General features: G+C 44.6%; 2 protein-coding genes across 3 annotated transcripts in view; one reads left to right on the top strand and one right to left on the bottom strand.

Annotated features, from left to right (window-relative positions):
* Positions 1-3,980: 3,980 nt before the first annotated feature.
* On the bottom strand, positions 3,981-22,911 carry LOC137469577 (collagen alpha-2(I) chain-like). 2 transcript variants are annotated; one of them, XR_010996596.1, is made up of 3 exons: positions 21,380-21,528; positions 20,719-20,840; positions 3,981-5,540 (listed from the first exon to the last, which is right to left on the bottom strand). XR_010996596.1 is itself a non-coding variant. In XM_068182454.1 (3 exons), the coding sequence occupies exons 1-3, from the start codon at positions 22,909-22,911 to the stop codon at positions 5,437-5,439; spliced, it is 600 nt and encodes a 199-aa protein (XP_068038555.1). In that variant the 3' UTR covers positions 3,981-5,436. The 2 variants fall into 2 exon arrangements, 1 of the variants encoding a protein (XP_068038555.1); XM_068182454.1 differs by lacking the exon at positions 21,380-21,528 and adding an exon at positions 22,538-22,911.
* A 454-nt stretch (positions 22,912-23,365) lies between these two features.
* The window catches only part of SOX21 (SRY-box transcription factor 21), a 2,287-nt gene continuing 94 nt past the window's right edge, over positions 23,366-25,558 (top strand). The window contains exon 1 of the mRNA XM_068182453.1: positions 23,366-25,558. This exon is cut by the window's right edge and continues 94 nt beyond it. Coding sequence (XP_068038554.1) covers positions 23,366-24,211 — 846 coding nt within the window. The 3' untranslated portion in view covers positions 24,212-25,558.

Genomic DNA, 25,558 nt, shown 5'->3' with positions numbered 1-25,558 from the left:
AAGAGCACCATCTTGATCAAAGCACCATTTTGTCTTTCTACCTTTCTATCTGGTCAGCCTGTTTTCCAATGTGAAGGACAAAGAAGAGCAAGAAGATGTATGAGAGAATCACAGTACAACTGAGGTGGGAAGACACCTTTGGATACTGTCTAATCCAACTCTCCTGATTATATAGGATCACTTACAGCAGGTTGTTCATGACACTATTTAGATGGGGCTTAAGTATCTCCAAAATAGGAGAGCAAATCTCTCTGGGAAACCCATTCCAGTATCTGACCACCTTCAATGTAAAAAAGTTTTCTTCTTATGTTGAAATGCCATTTCCTGTGTTTTAGAATGCGCTCATTGACCCTTGTCATCTCACTTGGCACCCCTGATGTGAGCCTGGCTCCACTCACCTTGCACCCTCCCTTCAGGTATTTATGTACATTCATAAGATTTCCCCTGAGCCTTTCTTCTCCAGGTTGAACAGTCGCAGCTCTCTCAGCCTTTGCTCATAGGATGGATGCTCCATCATATCCTTAATCAGGCCCTTAATCATCCTTGTGGTCCTTTCCTGGACTCTCTTCAGTGCATCGATGTCTCTCTTGCACTGAGGAGCCCAGAACTGGACCCAGGACTGCAGATGTGTCTCACCTATGCTGAGTATAGAAAGGATCACCTCCTTCAACCTGCTGGTGATGAATTCCTGCTGGGATAATGCTTAAGATGCTGGTAGTCTTCTTTGTCTCAAGGGCACACTGCTGGCTGATAATCCCCTTAGTGACCACCAGGACTCAGTGAGGAGTCCCAGGCATCCTGTCAGCCCCAGACCCAAACAGCTGAGTCCTCCTTCAGGAGCTCAGTCTGTGTTAAGGTCCCAAATAAATCAAGATGGTGCTGGGGATCATGCCCTGGGGTGCCACTTCTGCCAGGCATAATTTCTGGTCCTGTTTCCTGCACCCTTCTGCACAGGGAGCACCCAAAGTGCTGTGCCTGTTGGCTGCTTCTGTCAGCTGCCCTGTCAAGTAGGCAGAACAAGGGATTCTTGAAGAAGGTAAAGGTGTCTAGAGATTTCCATAGGACCCATGTGGATTGCACTGCAGGAACAATACCTGTGCCACAGGGTTTAAAGCAAAGTAGCTGCACTAAGACACACTACTAGAGTCAAGTTGAAGTAACTTCATCAAAGCAAGGAAAAAAAATAAAGAAGAAACAGGGTGAAAGGAAATGACAAGAATATGGTCAAGAAACAGCAATTTGCAAGTGAGGTTTGGAAGGGGTTAATTACTATGCTTCAAAGCAAGGCAGTTGCAAGCCCCAGTTTTGGTAGAGAACAAAGCTCCTGTACAAATAAACAAGTGCTGACATTAGTGAATGAAGAGAGTGAGAGAGAGATTGTAAAAAGAAAAAAAAAAAAAACCCAAAAAAAAAAAAAAAAAACCAAGCCAAGAACAAAATACAAAACCAAAACCAAAGCAAACAAACCCTGAAACAAATTCCCAACAGCATGATTCTCACTAGGAATGGGGCAAGAATTTCTCTTTCAAGGCACTTCTGTACAACATCTGGACAAGCAATCACATATACCCCTAATGATAATCCAAAGACTGGCACAAAAGCAGCAAGAAAAGAGGAGTCGTAAATGGCAGATCTGAAAGATGCTTTTAGCATCCAACAGAGTAGTTTTTCCCACAAACCACTTGCCAACATCCTGACATATAAACACCTCTATATTTATACAGTATGTGATTTATATCTTGCCAATTGCAATACATGTCTCTTTAGGGATGGCTCCTATCCATACTGGCACCAGCAAAGAGCTCACAATATTTCTGCTTTTCAGAGATTAAAAAGAAAATAACTATGTGGTGTGTCAAAGGCAGGTAACAGAAGCTGGAAATATATCAACAGAAGCCTTTTAGCACTAAAATACTGACAAGGTACCTGATATGCAGATTGTTCTGAAATTCATAACTTTTGAAGATAAAGCACACAATTAGGAGTTTTTTTTTCTCTTTATGTGATGATTTATAACAGTACTATCTCTAAGAAGACATTGTGCAGACTCCTTTCCTTCTTAAAGGATTTTACAGCTTAAACCCCATGCAAATAATACAGAATAGACACTGGTGAACACGCCTGTCTCCTCCACCAGGTTAGTGAACCAAGCGCAGAATGGCACATTCTGTGTAACAAGGCAGAAGCAGTTTGTGCCCACCATTATGTCATTGCGGTGTCTTGAGGACTGAGCTTCACACACGTGTTAAAAAAGGAAATTTTATCACCAGAAATGGTCAAGATTTTTCTCGCTTTTGTTGGAAAATGCTGGCTCATGAACCTATTTGAAGGAAGCATCTATGAGAGTGTCCTGACTCGGGGTGGGTGTTTGAAAGTACTGGAAGAAATAATTTTAATTGATTAAATTAAATCTCACCATCTCTTTGTGAACGGCAATCCAAAAGAAAACACATGTAGAAATTTAAGTTGCTCAGTAACGCATTCTGTGTTTGTCTCCAATGCTATTTTAGAGTGATGTGCCCCACATTATTTAAGCACAGTCCTTCCTTCTGAAGCTGGGCCACACTCCAGCAGGAATACAAGTGTCATGGTAGTGGGTGGGAATACTAGCAAGTAGACGAACAGCTCTTGCTCTGAGTTCTCTATAAATGTATTCTGCTTTCTAAAGATACTTTCTACAGATATGGTTTATTCTGATAGTTTGCAAAAACTGTGGGCTAGTTTCACACTTTCCCTCTCCTCTGTATAGAAAACAACCAGCACCAAGAACACGACAAGATTCATGCAAAGAACCCAAACACAGTATCCCCCTGTGGGTTATGAGCCTTAGTGAGGGATGGATTTTTGCCTGTTTATTAATAATTCCTTACAAAACCACACAAATACCCTTTATCATCACAGTTTATAGTAAGGAAACTAGGCAGAGAGATCTAAGCAGTGTTTGTTGCTGAAGAGAGGACAGTTTTAGGGCAAAGACTGCACTTCAGAAAAGCTTAGGGCTTGATGGACCCTTTGTCTGATGTTCAGAAATGGTGCCAGCAGTTAGCCCATACTTCTCTTCGTGGTTTCCATCTACCAAGGGGACACTGAAAGCAATGTCAACTTCAGCTTGACCTCGTGTGATGAATATCCACCAGTTAGACTTTCTGTTAAGACATCAGTCTTAGAACTGCCAGAGATGAGAAACTGACTTATTTCCTTCAGCCATCCCTGTTTCATATATGCTAACTCCTAGTGAAGGAAAAGCATAAGGTTAGAAGGGATGTTACTGGTTTAAATGCCTCAATAAGAAATCTATTGCCAGTACTCTTGTCTGTCAAACCCCTTTTCTTTGTCTCTACATGATCAAGGACTATGTTACCTTTTCCAGGACTGCTGAGACAAAAAAACAAAACAAAACAAAACAAAAACAAACAAACAAACAAACAAACAAAAACCAAAAAACAAACAAAACTAATACCACCACTAACAAAATGTAATTATGTAAATCAAAGCCAAGGAATGCCCTTTCAAAACTCAGTTTCCTGAAGTTTGAAAAGTAAAAAAACATAGACCCAGGTATCCTGAACAGAGAAAAATAAATCAAGTACCAAAAAACTTTCCCAAACACAGAAGAAATTTTTGCTCAAGTAAAACTTTGTGAGCTGGCCCTGATCTGCACTATATTTCTGGCACAGGTGGATATAATGAAGAATCTCAACCTTCCACTTTTGTGGACCACTAAGAGAAAAAAGAACTTAGCCAAATATTTTGGCACTATTACTTATCATTATGTAATATAATTGCATCATTATTTAATATCATTTATAAGGTCCATTTTCCAAGACATCTCTAAAGATCTTCTGGATAACATATATGACAAAGATCTGTGTTATTTCTGTAATGCTACCAGATTAATCTAATGTGCCGATTGTCATCACAAGAAAATGTACTCCGCAGCCAACACATGCATGTCAAAATCAGCAGAAAGGTTTTTCCCCCTCACATATTAGAAAGTGTTTTCATGACAGTTAACAAAAAAATGTGATTTGAACCAAATATTTTCTGCACCTTTGTTCAGTTACATTTGTATTTGATGGATTTTAATTGGAATAGGAAAAAAAAGATGATTATATGTTCTTGTAAAATATATTCATGAATACAAAGTTCTTGTAATAAAAACTAGAAATATGTTCTGTACCCTTGTCCAATAATATTGTAGCCAGTACCTGAAGATGCAAAGAGGTCAAATGTAAAAATAACTGTGGATAAGAAAAATAAAAATCATATGCATTATAAAAAACTATAAATAAATAGATTACAGCTGATTATGCACATACCAAAAACTTACACTGCCAATTTCAGACATCTATGTTAAAGTAAACATTATATCTAGTAGCCTTTTCATATAGCATTTGCATTCCTTCTATATACTTACATATGTAAATACAGTCTGATTGTTTGTCAGTTGTGTGTCACAAATTTTGTTTAATGCTGTCCTCTAACATAAATCCCCTTGATATTTCTGAGAGAATGAAGAAACAATCCCATTGTACATACACACACACACATATATAAATAGATATATAATGCATGTTCTATTTCTAATCCTCTTTCCTGCTGAACTTGTTTGGACGCTCATCTGGTAGTGCTGATCTGCACTGTTCACATCGACAAAGAAACTTGCAGATGCTATAAACAGACAGTGGGATTGTTCTAGACATCAGCTCTATAAATATTTGGGTTCAGGACTGTAGAATCACAAACACAGCACAAAAGTAATAAAAATTAAGCACTTTATCAAAGGCCAAAAGTAATTTCCCGGTATTAAAGTACCAGCTCTGCCAGCTCTGCAGAGATAGAGACAAAAATAGGAGAAGATTCCTATTTCCAGTGGCCTTTTCTGGATGAGGTGGGTTGGTATGATGCTCCTGGAGTTAATTATTTTCAGGACTATGACTCGGAGAACTACACACATGTGAGTCCCATGCCATTCTGTGTACAGTGTGGGTGCCAAATTTAGATCTTTCTTAAGCTGTAGAACAAGAACATCTTCCTATTTCTACATTTCTGGCCTGGTTTAAATAGAAGGATTTCACATTTGAGCCGTGCTGTGTTCACACCCCAACCTGTAACCAAAAGTCTAAACATTGTAAAAAAAAGCACAGAACAAAAATCCTCCACAGCTGCCAAATTCATAAACACAAGAGCTGTTTCAACAAAGTAGTTTTTTAAACATTTCATAAAAATTAAATTAAGAAAATGTTGTTCGTTACCCCTTGGAGTAAGATTTCATGGAGCGTTATTACATTCTGAAGTAGTTACCACTTTGTTACTGATCCAGGCTGGTGAAACAGCACTCCAGCCCTGATTCCCTGGGCTTAGGTAACCGAGCAGGGAGTGGAAACCTGCGAGTCCTCTATTCAGTTTGGTAAACACGGTCTTGTCTGTCACTTCTCATTGTTCTTCTTCAAAGTACAGTCGCCACCTTATCTGGCAACAGCTTTCCTGAAGAGTGCTGCTCATGTGAAATAATCTTTCACCACCGAGGCCAGCATTTCCTTAACACAAGAAGAAACATTTATCTTGCTGTTAATGGTTAATTAATTTTGAAAATGTATATTACAACACAATAAAAAAAAAAAAAAAAAAAGAAAGAAAAGCCAGGCCGGACAATGGAGCAAAATGTCTCTTCCTCAAATTGACTCCTATTTAGTTCTTCCAATGTCATCCAAAACACAGATAACTTTTCTTTCATGAATTGTTCTCCTGAATGATTTATACATGTTGTGTTATCTGAAGCCCTTTCCAGATCCCCTGTGGTTTCAGCCAGCCAACAGCTGCATAATTGTTAATTTTAACACTATAAAAGGTTCTGATGCCGAGGAGATAAAGCGTCGGAGGAAGAATTAATTGAAATGTATCTTCCAATCACACTGGTTCCCTACTTCCAGTTCCACAAAAATTATACATTGGATTTGAGGTTAAAATAAATTTACATTTGTGCTACCCATAAAGCTTTTGGACTAGTAGAAAATAGATAAGTTAATTGTTTCTAAAACCCATAAAGGGTTTATCCTGAGAATAATTCAGGGCAGTCTCCTGTTCATAGCCCACAGCACCGTGAGCAGCCGGATAGGGGATTCTTCCCAAGCTACTGCAGACATAATTGGTCAGGAGACATGTGACAGAAGTCTTTTACAACAGCAGGTGATAGACTGACAGAAAAGGAGCTCAAGCTCCACCAATATTTAATCTGGATATTAAACACTCTATGCTTCCCAGAGCCACTAATACTTTTTTTTTCTCCAATGTTCACTCTGCCTGTATGCTTCAAGTGAAGTATTTTAAAGTAAAGCTACCAGGTTTTGATTCTTCCATTTACATTTTTATCATAAATATATAGAAAATGTGCAAAATTATTTTAAAAGGCTATTTGGAGGAATATAGTTGGGGCACACAACTTCAGAGATCACGGGATTCATATTTAATTTACAGTCAGATGACTGCAAAAGGCTATCCCCATTTAACTGAGGCTCCTGAAATGGGCTATATCTCTGCTGATCCTTTGTTTAAACATTATCACTATTATCAAATGTCTTTGGCCAGAGTCTTTAGAAATGAGCTGAGATGTAGATTTTCTGGGTGCAGAGGAGAGTAAAAAGCAGCAACAAGGTCTGATGCTTTGCTTCTTCATCCTCTGTTCAGCGATATCGGAGCACCAGCTTCCCACCTGTAAAATCCCCAGTTCAGACCTGGCACAGGATAAAAAACAGAGGAATTTCATCTCAGAATTCAGCAAATATTTGTCCACAAAATAAAAAACTGTATTTCTGCCATAAGGAGGTACAGTGTAAAAACAGAAAAAATCTGAGATGGAGGGGTACTTGGAGAAGCTGAGAGGGAAAGCTTGTACAGCACCTGCCCACACTGTACTTGGATTTAGTCCATTTCTTGAGTCCTACTTTCACGAATACCAAATTCAACAAATACAGTGTAAGAAAATACCCATATTAGAATCTGCTTTATGCTAAGATGTATTATCACTTGAAGAACATTTTATTGCTGAGTAAAATACTCAGCATTTTCCCTACCTATTAGGTCTCTCACAGGAAATAACAGCATGTTAGTTATTTCGAGTCACAGAGCAAATGCAAGGATTATACATCTTATATTTTAGGACACAAAGACACAGCACTCCAAAGCAAACAAAGATGCCGACTGAGCTGAGAACATATTTATATATTACACAGAATGTTGTATTAAGAATGTAAGAGTGTCATCAAAAGCTCTCCTCAGCTAAGCTCAAATATGGCAAACGGGGCCAGAAATGGGCAAACTTTAATCATTATGAATCACGAAAAATAATTCCCATTTCTCAACAATCCATGTTTCTAATTGCATTTTCTGTATAAGCTGAAAGTAGGTAGGTAGAACTGTAGGCAGAATCATAATGCAGCAACAAAGCACCAATGATTTTCTAAGCCTGGGATACTGGGTATTTAATTTTGCTTTTAAATCCATACTGTGGTGGGCACTTACGCACACAATAGAAAGGGAGACGTGTCCCAATCTGTTTATAAGATAGTATGAAGAAAATTTGTAATAAAGCAACCAGATAGATATAAATAGAATAATACAAAGAAATGTAATCTACTGCAAAGCTATAATTCAATCCTCCTGCAACACAAGTTCAAAGCTAAACAGGCTTATGAATAGCACAAAAATATATATAGCCAAAATTGTATAGCCTATGTCATCAAATAAAAGCCTTGAATTATTGCTTATCACTGCTATTTCATTTTAATAAAGGGGAAAAATCTAATGACTATGTCAAGAAATAAGCATTATTAAATTATAATTTTGTATTGAGCACATATGAGAAATGATAAGATTTACATACTCCCTTTTTACTCTCCCTTTCTCCTCCTTTCTTATCCTTTCTCCATATCCCTGTCCTTATCCCTTCTCTCTTTTTTCTCCATATGTTTATGTGTTCATATTAGAGGCAGGGGAAAATGAATATTGAACATAGGAGGCAAATTCCAGTCTTGCTTATATCTTGTGCAATTCTCCTGATTTCAGCAGGGTTTTGTCTCATATCTTTTGACCTGAACACATAATGTAAGTTCAGGGTCTTGTGATTCTTTTTTTTCCTTTAGAAAGAGAAATTTCATATGGAATCAGATCTTTCTGATAAATCCTATTTATTTACAAAGTCTTTATGAAGTATCGGTTCCCCGAAATGAGGAAAATTCAAGTATTCAGCTCAAAGACTTCCTTTCTTCTTTTTTCTAATGGCCACAGTCTTATTATTTTATATAGGCCCTACCTAATTTTTCTGTATTTATTCTTATAGGGATTTTCTTTCCCTCTTCCATACACACACAGACATGCATATACATCCTGTTCCATTGAAAAAAAACCAGTCAGCTAAACCTCTCTGCTACACCCTTCAACCTGAGCAGCCCATGTGTGTACCATGGGTTTGAAGAGCAACATATGCTTTTGTTTGGGGAGGAGGTCGCTCTTATTTCATAAAGCAGATTAACTGTTCCTTATAGCTGCATTAAAGGAAGACAGAGGTTACACCCATAGCTTCAATGACATTTCACCCAACCCACAACACAAGGAATGTAACCCAGAATAGGGTATAGCCTAAGATGCAAGAGACAAGTGCCATCAGAGGTGTAGAACAAGTATTTTTAGATAATTGGCATGGTACATGAGAGTATGGAGAGCTAAACATTATTCGATGTAAGTAAAGGCCATTGTCTGCAAATGACTCTGGGAGGATCGTTGATAGAAATGTTACTGACAGTGCTCTGTCTCTCTGCACTCATGGCTTGGGCAAGAAACAGGCCCTGGGACAATTATTGTGTTGAGCCACACCTGTGAGAGCCAGGAATGACCGCTGAAACTGTCCTGATTTACTTCAGTCAGGAGTAAATATCTGAGCTTTGTCTAACTGGCAACAGGTGAGAAAAACATCTTGAATTATTTGGGGCTGTAAGATGAAAGCACATAAACTTCTTTGCATTAACCCCTCATGTGAATGCCCTCTTTCATTTTCTAGAAGTATCTCCTGTGGAGTTTCACACTGAAGGTGAAGGATTAAACATCAGTCATGACACTTCAACACCTGTGTGCAAGTTTCAAAAACCTCAACTTTGTATCTTTGTTTAGACAATCTTAATGTCCTATATGAATAAATAGCCTGGGTTTTTTTCCTATTTTCCTAATTCTTTTAAACATTGTATTCAAGACCAAAGTGTTTTCTTCATGGACACAAATAAGCATTATGGACAGGTTTATCTTGTTGAGGCGGAGAACCTTTTTTAATAGTCTGTCCTTGAAAGCTAATGGTTCCAGTTTGGTTTTGGGTGTCACTGATAAAGATTGTAGTGCAGTTTACATATCTGGGCTTCTTAAATTTGTTGTCATTTTTATTGAAGCAAATGATCTTGGCACACTATTTGTGGTTTCATCAATGACAGAGACAATGAGACAAATTGTCGACAAAGATAAACAAATGGGGTGCCAGGGATTTCTCCACAGAAATTTGCCAGCTCATCTGGTCAAATTCGTTGGACACATAGGCTATTAATGAAATTCAATCATCAAGATATATGAAGCTATAGCAATTTTCCTGCAACGGGTTTCAGTTCTGTGGGCGAGTGTGTTCCTCTCTGCTGTGCTTCTTTAATCCTGGAAAGTGTTCAGGAGAGTCAAGAGGCTCCAGAAACTCGGAAGTTCTGGCTCATGGGTCAGATGACTTTGAAGAGCCTTGAAGAGCTCATGGGGAGTGAGGTGTGGTAAGCTGTATATCACGAGTTTGGGTGTGACTGCAATGTGGCTCGGAGCTTTGGAGACATGTTTGTGAGGAAGGTGAAGAATGACCTGCACATCTAGTCTCAAAACCAACCAGCCAGAGACTTGTGAGTTGGCAAGTGCTAGCAGTGCGGGAAAGAAGTCTCCCTGGGCCTTTTACCTGTGCTACCACTGCCTCTGCTGGCTAGTGATTCTACTGCAGTGGAACCTCTCCTGCCAGTCTGCTGGCTGAAAGAAACTCTGGTTAGGACTGGGATGGGTGAAGAAGTCATACATGGATTTTCCTTCATTGTTTCCAGAGGTAAAAGGAAAGTTTTAAGCTCCATTCATACCTTGTTGATGCTCCAGGCCAGATCCCACTGACTGACAAAGCCTGTTACAGGCTGCTCTGTAATAGCCTTAGACATTGATAATTACTGATAAATCAGCTTCAAATGTCTTTCTTGGTACTTCATTGTCATAAGTAAACATAGTATACAAACAAACTGCCAGTAAAGACAGATCTATGCCAAGTCCTTCTGATTTTGAAATACTATTTTTTGGCTGCAGAGCAAAAGAAGGCTCCCTTCGTCCCACCATGGCAGCTCTGAAACTGTGATCAGCGGGGCTGCTGATGGTGGCAAGAGGCTTCAAGAGCTGGTGGCAATGGTGTTTCTATCTCAAATGAGAACTTAACTTCATGGTAATTTTCATTTCAGCCCAGAGTTACACTCTCTAAGAAAGTAAATGTGGTGCCTTCCTTGTGTGAATTTCAGCAACTGGCACACAGGATGAGGTTTCACAAGTAGGCTTTGCTGATGTCAAACTCTGCTGCTGCTGCTACCCCATGTTTCTCTCTGCATTCACCCTTCCACTGCCACTCATTTATCAGTGTCAGCAATCAAGTGTGTGTGTGTGACTGGTGAAAATTAGTGGTTTTGTTCTTTTTGGGACAGTTGTTTTTCAGCTGGATCAGTCAACCAATCTGACCTCAGCTTTTAGTGCTGGTGCAGAGGAGGAAAGGAGTTCTGGAAGGAAGGCTCTAGGAGTGTATCTTCAAACTATAGTTATAGATATGGATATCCTTCTGGAACGTATTAGATCATTTTCTAGCAATGGTGTTTGTTTTAAAAAAGGGCTTCCTGTTTCAGTCTTGGTGCTGCTCTATCTAGATGCTGACCTTCCTTTTGGAAGGAGCTTGGAAACCTTGCAGTGACATTGCATGGCATTGCAGTGTGTCTTGTATGCACTATCCCTGCATTCCATCAGAAACCTCGCTGGTGCAGAGTTTTGCTGTCGAGCGCAATGAGGGGGTTGTGTGGAGGGCTTATGTTCAGATCAGTATTGGACTTAGCTCCAGGCCTTAGCAGGAAATACTAATTCTAGCAGATGTGTTGGGTGCAATTGTTCCTGGTTAACTCAGGGACAGCTGCTCTCTTTGAACCCAAGAGCCTGGAGAGATACTGTCTATGGATAGGTTGGCAGCAGGCCCATTCAGTGAGGCATTCCTGCTCATATCACTTTGAAATTCACTTTGTTATTTACCTCCTCTCCTATCTGCCAGGATTGAGATTTGTTGGCCCCTGCATAACTCAGCAAGGCTTGTTTTTGCAGGTTTTTTTCTGGATGAAAAGAAGAAGCAATAGCAGAGTGCCATAGAAAAGTCCTGGCTGTGAGGTTCAGGATGAGACAGGGAAATGGGACTAACTTGTGCCCCAAAGTTTTGTCCAACCTGTGAATTTTATCCAGCCAGCCATAGGCTGGAACCAACTCTGTATTTGAATTAGACCAATTTAAATAAATAATCATTAAAAGAACAACAATCACCTGAGCTCTGATTCCCAACCAATGTAGAAATGAGTTTGTAATCTACACAGAACTATCTGGTTGGGTTGTTTGTGTCAGCTGAATATAATACCTAGCAAGTTCACACCCAGCTATTTACATCTCTGTGTTAGGATCCAGGAGCATGTAAACTAGAGAGAAATCCTGTTTAAATTAACTGTGCTTAGATTCTTCACCAGGGAAATCAGGGAATAGGATACATGGATAAGAAAAGTGAAATTTTCTTGTATAATCTTATCTCTAAATAACTCTACAGATCAAGTACCCACTGAATTATTTCTGATTTGTTATTGGAATAATCACAATGTGCACAAATACACTAAGAATAAACTTTGAGTGTGTTTTTTATTGTTAGACTTCTCATATCCCAGATTCCCCATCATGTTCAGTCCTGTGTAGATAGTTATAGTAATGATCTTTTATTAACTTGGCTGAAATAACTGCCATGACTCTCAATGATGACACTAGTGCTTAGGTATTTGTATGTCTAAGCACTTACATAAGTAATCATATCACAATGTCAAATTATTGTACTTATTATTTTGCAAATGCTACAACTGCCACCTCCTGTTAAACACAAAAAGAAAAAGAAAGAGTGAAAGAAAAAGAAAAATGTCAGAGTGCCTGAAGGATTCCTCCCAGTTTATTGTTTTGTTTTAAACTCTCTCTACTGTGAGCCAAAATAAACTCATTGCACCTACACTTTGAAGTGAAACTCTCCTCTTAAACTCACCTCTGTCTATAAGAAGATCCAAACATCCATAAGCATAGCTGTGTTTAAGGGAATCACACATACAGAAGGGAGAGAGAAAGGGTTACCCTTTTCTGAAGGCAAAGGACATTATACTTTCAGTCTTTCCAGCAATGGTAGGAACTGAAAGTTCCACAGCCTCCTTATCATTAAGATAACCAGTCATGACATTATATAGGGAGAGAGGAAAAGAGGCTGGCAACTAGGTAGTTTCATGAACTGGCTTTTGACCTGGGAAAGCTTGAACTTAACAGTGAAGTCATGAAAGACTCAATTTGGGCAATTTACTTCACCTCCCAGTGAACCTGGGAGGCAGTCCAGGAGAGCCCAGATACTTCAGCAGGCTTTCAGTGAGGTCTTTGAAGAAAGTATACTTTTTGTATTTACTATGTCCAAGATCACTGGGTTTTTTCAGGCAAACAAGCAAGTTGTTTTTCTGTCTACCTATCACACATATAGCACTTGGGGGGAAAAATGCAGTAATCATTTTCTAGAAAATCCAAATATTAATGCTGATGGATTGTATGAACATGTTTTATGTTTTACCTGTTCATATGATGACCAGAAGAAAAAAAGGACAGCAGTTTTGCTTTTTCCATGAGACAACACGAACATTTCTCTTCTTTTTAGCTGGCTAGGGTCATACCTTGTATTTGTGATTTCATGAATTTTCTTTTAAAGTATGGCTCTTCTGAAATATAGCAGCCTTTTTGATGTTTTTAACAGGGTCACTATTTCAAATGAAGCAAGAGAAAGCCCATGGTGTTTTGTTGGTCAAATACAAGTACTGCTATTGCTTTGTTGTACAGCAATATTATCAAATGTAATAGGTACATCTGCAACATTTTTATAGGATCACAGCAAGAGATTATTCATTAATTCTTTTTTTCCCTTGGCATTTAACAACTTTGTTGCATTATTTTGCAAAATAAGGGCTTAACACATGCATTAAGAAAAGGTTTTCGGGTAAAAAGAAGAGGTAGAATATCTTGTGGTTAAGATATTGAACTACAGAATGGTTTGGGTTGGAAGGGGCCATAAAGCTAATCTAGTTCCAATTCCACTGCCATGGGCAAGAATACCACTCACTAGATCAGGGCCCCAAAGACGTGTTTCTGGTGTCTCTGTGATATGGCACTCCTGACCCAATTCAGCAAAAGACATGGCTAGGCCATCCACAAGATCTCATTTTAGGTCTCATCATCTCCAGTTGGTTTTGTTACACAAAGGCTACATGCACAGGAGCAAGTCCTTGTGAGATAAGATACATGATAGATACATGGTAGTCATCTCCACCACTGGAACTGCCAATCATCCCATATTCTTACAGTGCTTATGACACGGTTGGTACACTTTTTTTTCCTCTAAAGGATATTTTCCAGTTACTTTCCTTCTTTTATTCCAAGTTTGCCATGAACATAGGCACTGAGCTTTGAGGAGCTACATGGTCATGTTCACATACCGGCTTGCTTCATAAGAACTTGTTCAGGTAACTCTTAGTGCAGCAGGACTGGCTTCACTTGGAAAAGGGAGTAAAGACCCAGATGAATCCAAGAAAATTGAACTTTACATACTCTTTGTTCTAACCATTGTTTAACCATCCTACTTGGAAAACAGTTGAAGCATTAAAAAACTGGAGGGGGTGAACAAGAAACAATACAACAATCTGTTTCTATCATAAGGAATAAATGTGCTTTGGGCTGATTCCATTCAGAGCGTACAGATATTTTCAAGGAATTTAGGGCATAAAATCCATTGAATCTCCTTGAGGGAATTAAAATCAATGGAACTTAGGCACTTTCATACTTTGAAAGATCTGCACTTAATTCTTCTTGTGTATTTTAGAAGTTCCAAGTCTGAATTATTTACTTTCTGGACAAATGAATACTTTTTGGCATGACCTTCTTCATACTCTATAAACAACATCTGATAATATGTAAGGGAAAGTTGACAAGAGAATTGAAAACAACTTCTTCTGGAAATTTTGATTTTATTTTACCCACTGAATTGAAAAGTCATCTCCAGGAATGCTGCAGAACTTCTTCTTGCTCTTTTTAAGTCTATTGCTTCTTGTATGTTCTGTTCTTTGTACAGAATTAGTAATAAAAGTCAGATTTTTCAATAACACTAATAAAAACCACCTTTCTCTTTTATATCACTGATAATAAGCATCCTCACATGGGAGAATATTATGGTAGAAATTAAAATGTATGTAAAGGATTACAAACTTCCCTGCATATTACCAGCAAAGATACTCCAAATAAATTTTATACACGAAGAGTAAAATTTGTCACACCATTGACAACTTTTTACCAATGCTATTGATCAGTGATGACTTTTTTCATGCAATCCAAACAATTTGCATTGACATTTCATATAAATTATAATACAGTAAATGATTAAACTACTATAAAATATTCTAATTATGGATCTAGAGAACGCAGCTAGAAGGGAAACTCATACAGAAATGGTTAAACTACTATAAAATATTCTAATTATGGATCTAGAGAACGCAGCTAGAAGGGAAACTCATACAGAAATGGTGCAGAAGATTTGAAACACAGTAAAAAGGTGATAAAGTGTGGGAGGGGAAATAGAAAAGCCATGTCAGAAACAGGACTTCCCACTGACAGTGATAAAATTGTGCTAAGAAGAAAGAGAAGGCCAGAACCAACTAAACCAGATAGTAAAAGAGAACATTTCTTCAGTGTGTCAGTGGGAGACATGCTCACATATGATCATTTTGTCAGTGCTCGTTTAGAGGAGGAGCAGTGGTGTGGGTAGGAGAGAAATAGCGAGTTTGCGGGCTGTGAACCAGCAGGATGTGTGGGCCCTGAAGAGTGGAAAGGACTACATGGAGAACGAAGTTAAAACTGATTCTTCCCATGTCAAATATCCATACAAAGAGAGGCAGAAGAAAATTCCTGTCCTAGGGCTTTGTCACTCTTGACAAGTTAGTCTCACCTGTTTTAAACATCCCTCATCCTTCCCCAGGCAGAGGCAGACTCTGCATATCTATACTCACTATTTGAAGCATGGGTTTTTTTCAGAATTTAACTGGAATTCACATCTTAAGCTCATTACTTCTTGTTTATCCCCACAAACACAATTTAATTATCTCATCTTTGCATTTAACTTTTATACCCTTCTCCTCTCCAGCTTAAATAACAACACTGCTTTCAATCTTCACTTGTGTATCAGTGTATGTAGCACATTTTTAGACCTTTGATCAGACTTGCTGCATTCTGTCCACTGACTCCACATTTTTCTTGAAGTCTAGCACTGCACAATATACTCCATCAGAAGCCTTCATGATGCTGACAAAATAAAAGATCTGTCTTTCAGAAATATCAGTAGTAGTGTGTTTGCTTAGCAGGAGATGATTATACACACCTGACAAGTGTTTATAGAGACAAGTTAATAAAAAATAATGGATTACTTTTTAAAATGAGAGAAAAATCTAAATTTGGAGATGAAAAAAAAATAGTCTAACAATTATTATTATTGAAACTGCACACTTAAGTGAAGAGGAAAAAAAAAAAAAGGCAATATTTACCACAATAAGATTTAACTATTCAACAGACTTTTAAAAATTAGAATAGTTTTCATTCAATGTCCATGTCAAGGGAAGCCATTATATATCCTAATGTGGACAATGAGAAGTTTATTGTGAGGATGATGTAAGGCCTAGCAAAATCCCAAAAGCTGTGTTAAGAATGCAGGCCAAGCAACCATGAACTCACTGGTCCTTGGGTTTTGACTATCTCTGCCTATGGTCACAGAGCATCCACAAAGTGCAGCTACTCCTTACCAGTGGACACTCATGCAGAGGCAGAAGTGCCTTTTCTATCCCCTGCTAGAAAAAATCTTTCTGAAGCACCTAAAACAAGTGGATGCAAAAAGTGGAATGGTCAATGGTCTGAATCAAGAACACTAAATAGAATCTATTTTGTGCTATTGGTGTCTAGCTGATTTAGGTTGAGCTGGAATCTTTGCAGACCACACTCCTGAGAGAAGATGAAGAGAATCTGGTGATTACAGCGCATCTGAAACTGCTCCTCAATGGAAACCAAAGCATGGTGAGTGAGCACAGTGAAGAGATTTGCTTGGAAAGCTGTGGCACCATTGATCTGAGTTAAAAATGCAGGTGCATGTACTAATGTAGGTGTGGTGTGTAGGGGTAGGCATCCTCTGTGTTTAACTCGTCTGATCACTAGAACTGGCTTGTGGCCATTAACTTTGAACTTTCCTGAGTGACATTTTGATTCCTCCTAACAAATGGAATGTAGAAACTGCCCATTCTTACAAACAGATAAACAAGACACTGACCATAAAGAAATAAAGGCCATGAGTTTAAATCCAAAGAGATATAGATCCTTTCCATTATGGACCTCCATTACCTAGTTGTTTGTAGTCAATTAAAAAGTCATTGTAACCAGAAGGCAAACAGCAAAGGTTTATGCTTAACTCTTCTTCAGAGGGGAATGGACCAAATTCTGATCTTCTTTCTAGCCTCCTTACAAATCCTGAAATGCCTGTCAAAGGTTTCCAAACCACAGTCTTATCCAGTGACATCTAAGACCTTGTCTTCAAAATTGCATAGATGTTTTTGGGACCTGTCTGGCACCCATGACTGGTAAAACAACCTTTTGTGTTTTACGGTTATGAATCAGCCTCGAACAAAACTAGTCCAGTCATTGAAATGTATTAATTCCAGGAAAAAAATCCTCTATGACTGCTGGACAGCCCTAAGAAGCAAAACGAGATGATTGTTGTCACTGTAAAATTTTGATTGAATTTAAGTGTAAAAGTCTTCAGAGATTATATATATAAAGACGCTTGTAGTAGAAGACATCAAAAATCAAGGCTTGCCTCTCCTAGCAGGGAACTATAAAATTATACAAAGCAGTGATACCACCATGATAAGGTGAATTTCTTTGGAAAAAGGAAGCATGGGCACTGCTCAGCCTTTGAAGAAAAGTTATAGGCACCTGCCTGAACAGGGAAACCTGGACTCAAGAATCAGTAGTCTCCATCCATATGAGCCCTGATTTCATCATGTGAAGCAGAGGAAGCTTACACATCTGTATTACTTGATGAGCTTCCAGTAGTTCCTTGTGCTGGAAAGGTACTTAGTTGGCCTTTCTAGAACATCTAAGCCTGTCCAGGAACTCTGCCAGAAGACTAATTCTCACCTTCACTTCCCCAGACAGGGACTAGCATGTAACCACACAACATCATCCTTTTTTTTTTTTTCTAAGACTTCCTTGGCTGTGGTTTTGATCATTCTTCCCAGGCAGCTAACAGGATTAAGAAGCAGCAAAAAATTTACTCCTTAAAGTACATGAAAATATCTTGCCATAAAAATGGAGTGCATACAGATTAGATAAACATTATGGAGTCTCTTAGCAAGTTCAAATAAGCTGAATTTAAACATTTGCTTTACTTCTAAAAGTAGTAAGGACCCCATCACCACCTTCTGATCAGAACTGTTATCAATGGTTGTGTGTGATTTAGGTCTGGTGTTTCTGCAAGAGCAACCCCAGTGTCCTGAAGCACAGAGACATAAATTGGGCTTTGCTTTTAAAATAATACACATTAAGTCACAGAACATATTCAACCAACCCTTACTGAAATAATAACATTTAATTTTCAAAAAAGTACACGACTTCTCTATGCTTCCCAAACGAGTAAAAACTTTGTTAATTTTCTTCTAACTTAAAATAGCAAACCAAATGAACCAACGTTTTATTATAAAAAGTTTACTTTCCAGCTGAGCATTTGAGTGCCAAGTTCAATCCAGAATCACACGTTCACAGCCAAATTAGAAACTATAAACTTAGAAACCAGTGTTTTATGATAGAATCCTCTGCCAGGCACTTCACTAGAGCTTGGGCTACCAGCTGCTCTAATAATAAGCGAATGTTATTGAAAAATAATAATACCGAGCATTTGGAAGCACTCTGTAAAAGCAAATGAATGAGTTTAGCGCATTATGCGCAATAAAGAGCTCGCGGGGTAAAACTCCCTTTCTCTCTACAGGTGTACTGGACTTCATAAGAGGAAAAATACTTAGGAGCACTCACAAACCTGCCAAGCTCCATACAAGCAGCAGGATCAGCCTGCCAACCTGTTGGTGTGCTTAAGATTCCAGCCTGCCCAGCAACTTGGGACAGCTGAAAGTGACATGCAATCGGTGACTGATACCCTACACGAAGAAAAATGTCAGCTTTCAAAGTTGGTGGATGGAAACGCTTCTGTGCACAAAGGGAGCCGTGAAAACGCGATGTGGCTCTGCCAATGCAGGGGAGCGCTGGGGCTGCCGAGCCCGTGAATCAGCTTTTCAGTCGGGAGGCACGGCGAGGCGGAGATCGCTATCGGGATAACCACTGTTCTTCAACTTCTTTTTATCTCTTTGATTCGCTACCGGATTGTTAGGCTCAAATAAAAATTAGGAGGAAATGAGCTTGCTTGCGTCCTTGAAACTCACTATAACTCGGCTTTAAAAAACACGAGAGATTAGATGTTTGGTAAGAATATTAGAAATCGGACAATATTTGGAGTGGGGTGTAAGTTACATTCACTGTAAGCAAGCTGGCAGAATTAACACGCGGTTATCGAGAAGATAGTCTAAGCCCCCCTTTAATATTTTTTAAAGCGCTCTAATCTTGCTCGATGGAGTACAACACTGCATTCTGGAAAGCCTTGTTTAGCCTCCGTGTGATAATGCATCTGCTAGGGTTTTTGTTCCCCCCTCACCATCACCCCTTCCCTCCACCTCCCTCCGGTAGCAGAAGGAAAGATCGCGCCCTTGAATTTGCATGTGTCAGGAATTGACAGGTCAAAGGCAAGTAAATCACATTATACACGACTGTATTGTTATTGTATCGATAACAACACATTATCAGAACAATTAACACACTCGCACAAGTACGCGGAGAACACAGCAGCGGTTTAACAAAAATCCAGATAAGTAACTAAACTCCGATAAAGCCTTCCCTTTCTGTGCTTGGGGACTTGAAGGCTCTCCGAGAGAGTGTGTGTGCCTCTGCGTTTGTGTGTGTCTGTGTGTGTGTGTGTGTGTGTATGTGTGTGGGCGAGGGTGTGCAGGCAGCCGCTCTGCTCCGCACCGCGGCCGCGGAAATCCCCGCGGGGAGAGCAGACTCCTCCCCCGCGCCGCGGCTGCCTCAAACCGGGGGAGACCTGGGACCCTCCGGTCGTTCCTAACACGAGTCAACCTTGCTCCAAGCGGAACTGATAAGAGTTCCCATCACTTAGAACCGTCTTGAAAGCAGATTACCAGGGAACGGCAGACCCCCTGTAACTACCAGCATCGCTGAAATAACCACGGGTGGTTGTTTTAGTAGTCAGCGGTTGCCGCAAACCTTAGGTGAAGGGAGGGGGAAAGCTCTTTTGAAAAAGAGACCTTCGAATAAAGTATTTCATCTGCGACTAGAAAAATAGACTTGAGCCAGTACTGAGCCATTCATAGATTTCAGCCTGTGAAAGAGTCGTGTGCAGTAATTTATGACCAATAAATTCTGTTACCGTTTTCAGTATTTGGTGGATTGAATGTAATCAGAAACATGCACAGACGAACGTAATGAGTTCGCAAATGGTGACATTTTTGGAAGACAGTCCAGGAGTTGAGGCATTTTCTCTGCTGGAATTTAACCAAGTGCTTCTTTTTAAGACCAGTTTACCTGTACGCGACTCCGTGGGGACGTGTGAGTCGGTGGTTGTGCTGTTCTCAGACAGACAGTGACCACTGACCCTAGGAACCTCTCCGGGCCCCATGCCGTCACCCGCGACCCTTCCCCACGTGCTTTCCATGGCACAGGTGCCCGCTCTGCCTGCACACTGCTTCGCCACTTGTGCAGACCCAGAGCAGCAGCCCCGCGGCAGTAGCCGCCTTGGCGCGGCAGTAGCCGCCTTGGCGCGGCAGTAGCCATGGACTGACCCACGGGCAGGGGTCATGGTGGGGGCACTCATCCGTGTAGGAGCTGTCAGACAGGGCTTACCCCTGTGCGGTTCTGTCGCGACACCGGGCCATCGCCATCCTCTACACCGCACCCTGCCCTCGCACCCACGGGTTCGGGGTCACAGGGAGAGGGAGTGGGGTCGTGAGGGAAGCAGCACGGCAGGGAAGAGCGGGGAGAGCCTCGCTGGAACCGAGCCCACTGCTGTCCAGGGGCGCTGGCAGGAGCAGGGCCGAGAGCTTTGGGAGCCGGGGGGGGGCAGTGGTGGTGGCATCAGTGAGTCGCTGCTGCTTGTCCCTCCCCGCTCTCCCTCTCCGCCCCGATCACACTCCAGTAGATGTTACTGATTCTCACCCTGCTCCTGACTGCGGCCGGGAATGCATGAACCATGCTCTTGCCTTCCCCTGAGTTGACTTAATCCGGGCGCAATCCCGACGGCACGGTGCGAAGGGAAGTCGATCAAGCCGGCATACGATCTGTGCGGAGACAGACAGGGGATAAATCCTTAAATGTCAAACACAAAAACGCTACATTATAATTTGTTGTGCTATATCTCCTATAGAGATATAGGAAAGAGTTTCTCAAGACAAACCGGGGTGGGGGGGGGGAGACGTAGTTGAAAATATTGTCTATTCATCCCAGAAGGGGAATGCGCTGGCCGATGGGGTGATAACCTGATCTTCAGGGCAGTCCGGGATCAGTCCCTCTTGGAGGGGACCCATTTTCGAGAAACCCCATTTCCCCGCCAACCCTGTACACCAGCCAGCGCCGGTAGATATGTTAATCTCTCCGTTTTGACAACGGACGGATACTTTCTTTTTCACGGGTAACTGGATTGTCAAGGAGGTCAAGCGTTGGCAAGGTGGCTTCGGAGATTGAGAGAATTGCGTTTAAGTAGTAGTATATGGGTCATAAAACGCCAAACGGGATAAGACGCTATTTACAGAGGAGCTGCGCGGTATTTTACAGGGCACTCTGGCCGTGACAGACTGCCGCGGGACCCGGGCGGTCTCACCGTCGGGGAAAGCGCCGGGAACCACCCTCCGGTGGAAGGCCGGCGCTCGGATTCTCTCCAAACGTCCCGCCAGCGAAGCAGCAGCAGGTGGTGGTGGCGGGCAGAGGTGCGGTGCGGCAGCAAGGAAGGCGCGAAGCCCTGCGGCAGGAGCGCGGCTGGAGCGGAGGACCGAGAGTGGCCGGAAGATGGAGCGGGCTCCGCAGAGAGGAACCCGGACGAGACGGCAGCGGGCGGCGTGACAAAGGAATCCCTGAGGCGAGCGGACATCGCTCCCCCCGCGCGGTGTCCCAGCCGTCCGCCGGACCCTGGGACGCGTCCGGCGGGGATTCGGTGGTGCTCCCGGAGGGGCTGTGACCCCACGCGTGCATCGCACTCGGGAAGCCCGGTTCCGGCTTTTCCTTAAAAGGGCGGCGGAGCCGTCCCGGGCAAAGCCTAGCCTGATGGCAGCACGGGAAAGAGTTAATGGTTTATTGGAGTCGGCGCTTCCACATACCACAGGGCTAAGTCAAAACCGACCCGCCGAAGCACAAACAAGGTGAGCAAGTTCACCCTGACTGACAGGAGGTGAAGAACACGGTCGGACCGCTCGGGCTGGGGGCACCGTGAAGCGGCGTCCCGAGCGGCCAAGAAAAGACGCGTGGATTAATTTTGCGGTGCCCGCTCCCGCACCCAGGGATGCTTTCCAGGGCTGCAGCCTCTCCCCTCCGGCAGCACCGGCCCCGGGCAGGGAAAACCCCAACCAGCCCAAGACACTCCGCATGCGCGGCGCCCGACCCCTCCCCGCGCTGCCGGGCCCGCCAGGGGGGCGTGCCGAGCCTCGGCCCCGCCCCTCCCGGCGGGGGCCCCGCCCCCCGCCCCGCCGGCGGCGCGCAGGCCGCGTGCGGGCATATAGGGCGGCGCGCGGCGCGGGGGCACGCGGGGCGCGCGCGTTGCCTGAGGCCGCGCCGACGGGGCGAGGGGAGGGGGCGGCCGCGCCGGCTGCGAGCCCCCGCCGCCCGCCTCGCAGCCCGGCCGGCGGCCCGCCGGGCGCGGACCGCCGAGGATTTTAATTAGGTGTGTCCCCCGCCTCCGCCGCCGCCTCCTCCTCCCTCCGCCCCTCGCCGCTCCCGCCCGCCCCGCCGCCCCTCCGAGTCGGCGGCCAAGAAAACCCAGAGAGACCTGGCGGCTGCCGGAGAAGGGGGAGCCGCGCGGCAGGCGGAGCGCCCCGTATCCCGCCGAAACTTGGCGAAGTTTGTCCGGCGGCGCGAACCAGGAGGCCCGCGGCGCCCGGCGGCCGCTTGCGAACGGCGCCCGGCGAGTATGTGCGAGGAGCGGGCTGCTAGCCGCGCCCCCGCGGGCGGAGCGGGACGGCTGTGAGCGGGGCGGCCCGCGCCCCCTGGGGCCCGAGCCGCCGCGGACCCCGTCCCGCCCGGCCCCGCAACGCGCCGCGGCGGGCTGCCCTCCGAGCTCCGCGGGCGGCGATGGCACCGGGCGGGATCTGACCGCCGCCCCGTCCAGGGCTTGCCGCCGCACCGGAGACTGCCGAGCAGCATCGCGTCCGCAGCGAAGCGAAGACCCTCACGCCGCTCGCCTGCTGCCGGATCCTGCCCTCGCCGTCGAGACTTCTCTGCGGTCCCGTCTGGACTCTGGCCGCTGTCGCCTGCGGGGTGTTCCGAGGAAAAGCCCTAGACCGGAGATCGGCGGTGCGGAGAGAGGCTCCGAGGCCCAGGCGGGGAACGGAGGCCGTCCCGCCCGAGCTGCCCGCCGCAGCGCCCTGACGGGGAGGCGCCGCCGCCTCTCGGCAGCGCCCCGCGCCCGGAGCGGGGCCACCGGGTGCCGCCGCCCCGCACCCTCGGGAGTCGGTGCCGCCGCGCCTGGGCACCCGCCGAGATTGCTTTTGGAGGAGCGGACCGCGGTGGGGGCGAGGAGGAGGCGGGAGACAATCTCGGAGGAAGCGGCCGCCAGTGCGGGGCGGGCGGCGGCTCGCCGGGGCGGCGGGGGGACACCATGTCCAAGCCGGTGGATCACGTCAAGAGGCCGATGAACGCCTTCATGGTGTGGTCGCGGGCGCAGCGACGAAAGATGGCCCAGGAGAACCCCAAGATGCACAACTCGGAGATCAGCAAGCGCCTGGGCGCTGAGTGGAAGCTGCTGACCGAGTCGGAGAAGCGGCCCTTCATCGACGAGGCCAAGCGGCTGCGGGCCATGCACATGAAGGAGCACCCCGACTACAAGTACCGGCCGCGGCGGAAGCCCAAGACGCTGCTCAAGAAGGACAAGTTTGCCTTCCCCGTGCCCTACGGGCTGGGCGGCGTGGCGGACCACGAGCACCCGCACGGGCTGAAGGCGGGCGGGCTGCATGCCGGCGCGGCCGGCGGGCTGGTGCCCGAGTCGCTCCTGGCCAACCCCGAGAAAGCGGCAGCCGCCGCCGCCGCTGCCGCCGCTCGCGTCTTCTTCCCCCAGTCGGCCGCCGCCGCGGCCGCCGCCGCCGCCGCGGCTGCTGCCAGCAGCCCCTATTCCCTGCTGGACCTGGGCTCCAAAATGGCCGAGATCTCATCCTCCTCCTCTTCCTCGGGCTCCGGATTGCCCTACGCCTCCTCGCTGGGCTATCCCGGCGCCGGCGGGGCGGGCGCCTTCCATGGGGCCGCCGCTGCTGCCGCCGCCGCCGCGGCCGCCGCCGGGGGGCACACGCACTCGCACCCGTCGCCCGGTAACCCGGGCTACATGATCCCCTGCAACTGCAGCGCCTGGCCCGGCCCGGGGCTGCAGCCGCCGCTGGCCTACATCCTCCTGCCGGGCATGGGCAAGCCCCAGCTGGACCCTTATCCCGCAGCCTACGCCGCGGCCCTATGACCCGCGGCCGGAGGATGCCCGCGCAGAGCTCCGGTGCCCGTCTGGATGGCTGCTGGCGCATACGGGCGGACGGGGAGAGGGGGCGAGCCACCGCCGGGACCGCGGAGGGTGACCGGGGCAAGCGATGGCGGAGCGCTGGGGCGGTGGCCGACCTGTTGCACGTCCCCCGCCCGCTGCCCCGGGTAGAGCTTGTGTGTGTTGCATGCGGTCTGTGCAAATAGCCCAGCTGAAACAGAAGAGAAAAAAAGAGGAAAGAAAAAAAAAAGAAGAAGAAAAAAAAGAAATAACCTATCCGTCCTGCCCCCCAAAGTGTGTGTTCGGGACAGACACGGGGTGTAACGCCCGTCCGCCGGCTCCGGCTTTCCCTCCCTGGCTCCTCTCGCCCCGCGCGGTGCTCACTCAGAACAGTCCCGCTGTAGCATCCCGCCATCGACAGGAGAGACGGGGGTGGCTGGGGGATAGTGAGGCCCCGGCTCAGCACGGCAGTGCCAGGTGCGGCCCCGGGAAGGGACAGGGTGGCTCTGTTCTTGGTTCGTAGCCCCTCGTGGGATACACGCAAAGAAGGATGTCGGCGGTGTGGGATGCTGCCCGTCCCGCGTGGGTTTCTGCCCTCCGCTGCTACGGGATGCTGAGAAGCGCGGGTCATGATTTCCATAGGATAAGACGCGTGACTCGGATCCCGTGTGTCTCCCCCGTCCCCACCACTAATTAAGTCTCACCCTCAGACTGTAAATTTGTATATCTCTGTGGAAACGTTAGGTCTCGGATGGAAAACTCTGTTAGTTACTTTGCCCACGGTCGATTCAGTTTTAACCTGAAAAAAAAAGAAAAAAAAAAAAAAAAGAATGCCTTTCAAAGGGAATAAAAATATTGCGAGACTGCTCAAGGATTGCAATATTATCTAAGGTTAAATCAGACTTTTTTGTCTGAGTGATAATTATCTATTTATTATTTAGCTGAACTGAAACAGAGCTTTGCTTTGACAGAAGAGTATTCTCATTTAAAAGAAAGCCCGTCTCCCCCACCAACATGAAGTGTTTCATATGTGTTTTGGAGTACTCTACCTGTTTAGCTTATTTTAGAGCGACTGCAATTCAATTGCAAATGGCGTTTAAAAAAAAAAGAAAAAGTTTAGAGAAAAAATCCTTCATCAGTTTAGAGTTCTTTTTTTGGTTTACTTTTGTAATGTGTATATTTTGACTAATGTTTGTGAATGAAGCTGGCTAACATGTATTTAGTTTCATTTTGGCTTTATGTAATATAAAGTGAAAAAAAAGATTAAGTAATGGTTTTAACATTTACGTGTAAATGGTTTTCTTGTGTGATCTTCTAATTTAAAGTTAGACG

Source organism: Anomalospiza imberbis, chromosome 2 (assembly GCF_031753505.1).
Source record: "Anomalospiza imberbis isolate Cuckoo-Finch-1a 21T00152 chromosome 2, ASM3175350v1, whole genome shotgun sequence".
In the NCBI taxonomy this organism is placed as follows: domain Eukaryota; kingdom Metazoa; phylum Chordata; class Aves; order Passeriformes; family Viduidae; genus Anomalospiza; species Anomalospiza imberbis.
This window is presented reverse-complemented; position numbering and strand designations above follow the sequence as displayed.

What these genes read in the sequence shown, in the direction of transcription:
- LOC137469577 (XM_068182454.1), bottom strand. Translation starts at nt 22,911, where the DNA reads ATGCTGCTCGGCAGTCTCCGGTGCGGCGGCAAGCCCTGGACGGGGCGG. An exon ending in CCTTCTCCGGCAGCCGCCAG is followed by an intron (nt 20,841 to 22,537) that starts GTCTCTCTGGGT and finishes GTCTCCGCACAG; the next exon opens with ATCGTATGCCGGCTTGATCG. An exon ending in CGGCCGCAGTCAGGAGCAGG is followed by an intron (nt 5,541 to 20,718) that starts GTGAGAATCAGT and finishes TCTTGTGTTAAG; the next exon opens with GAAATGCTGGCCTCGGTGGT.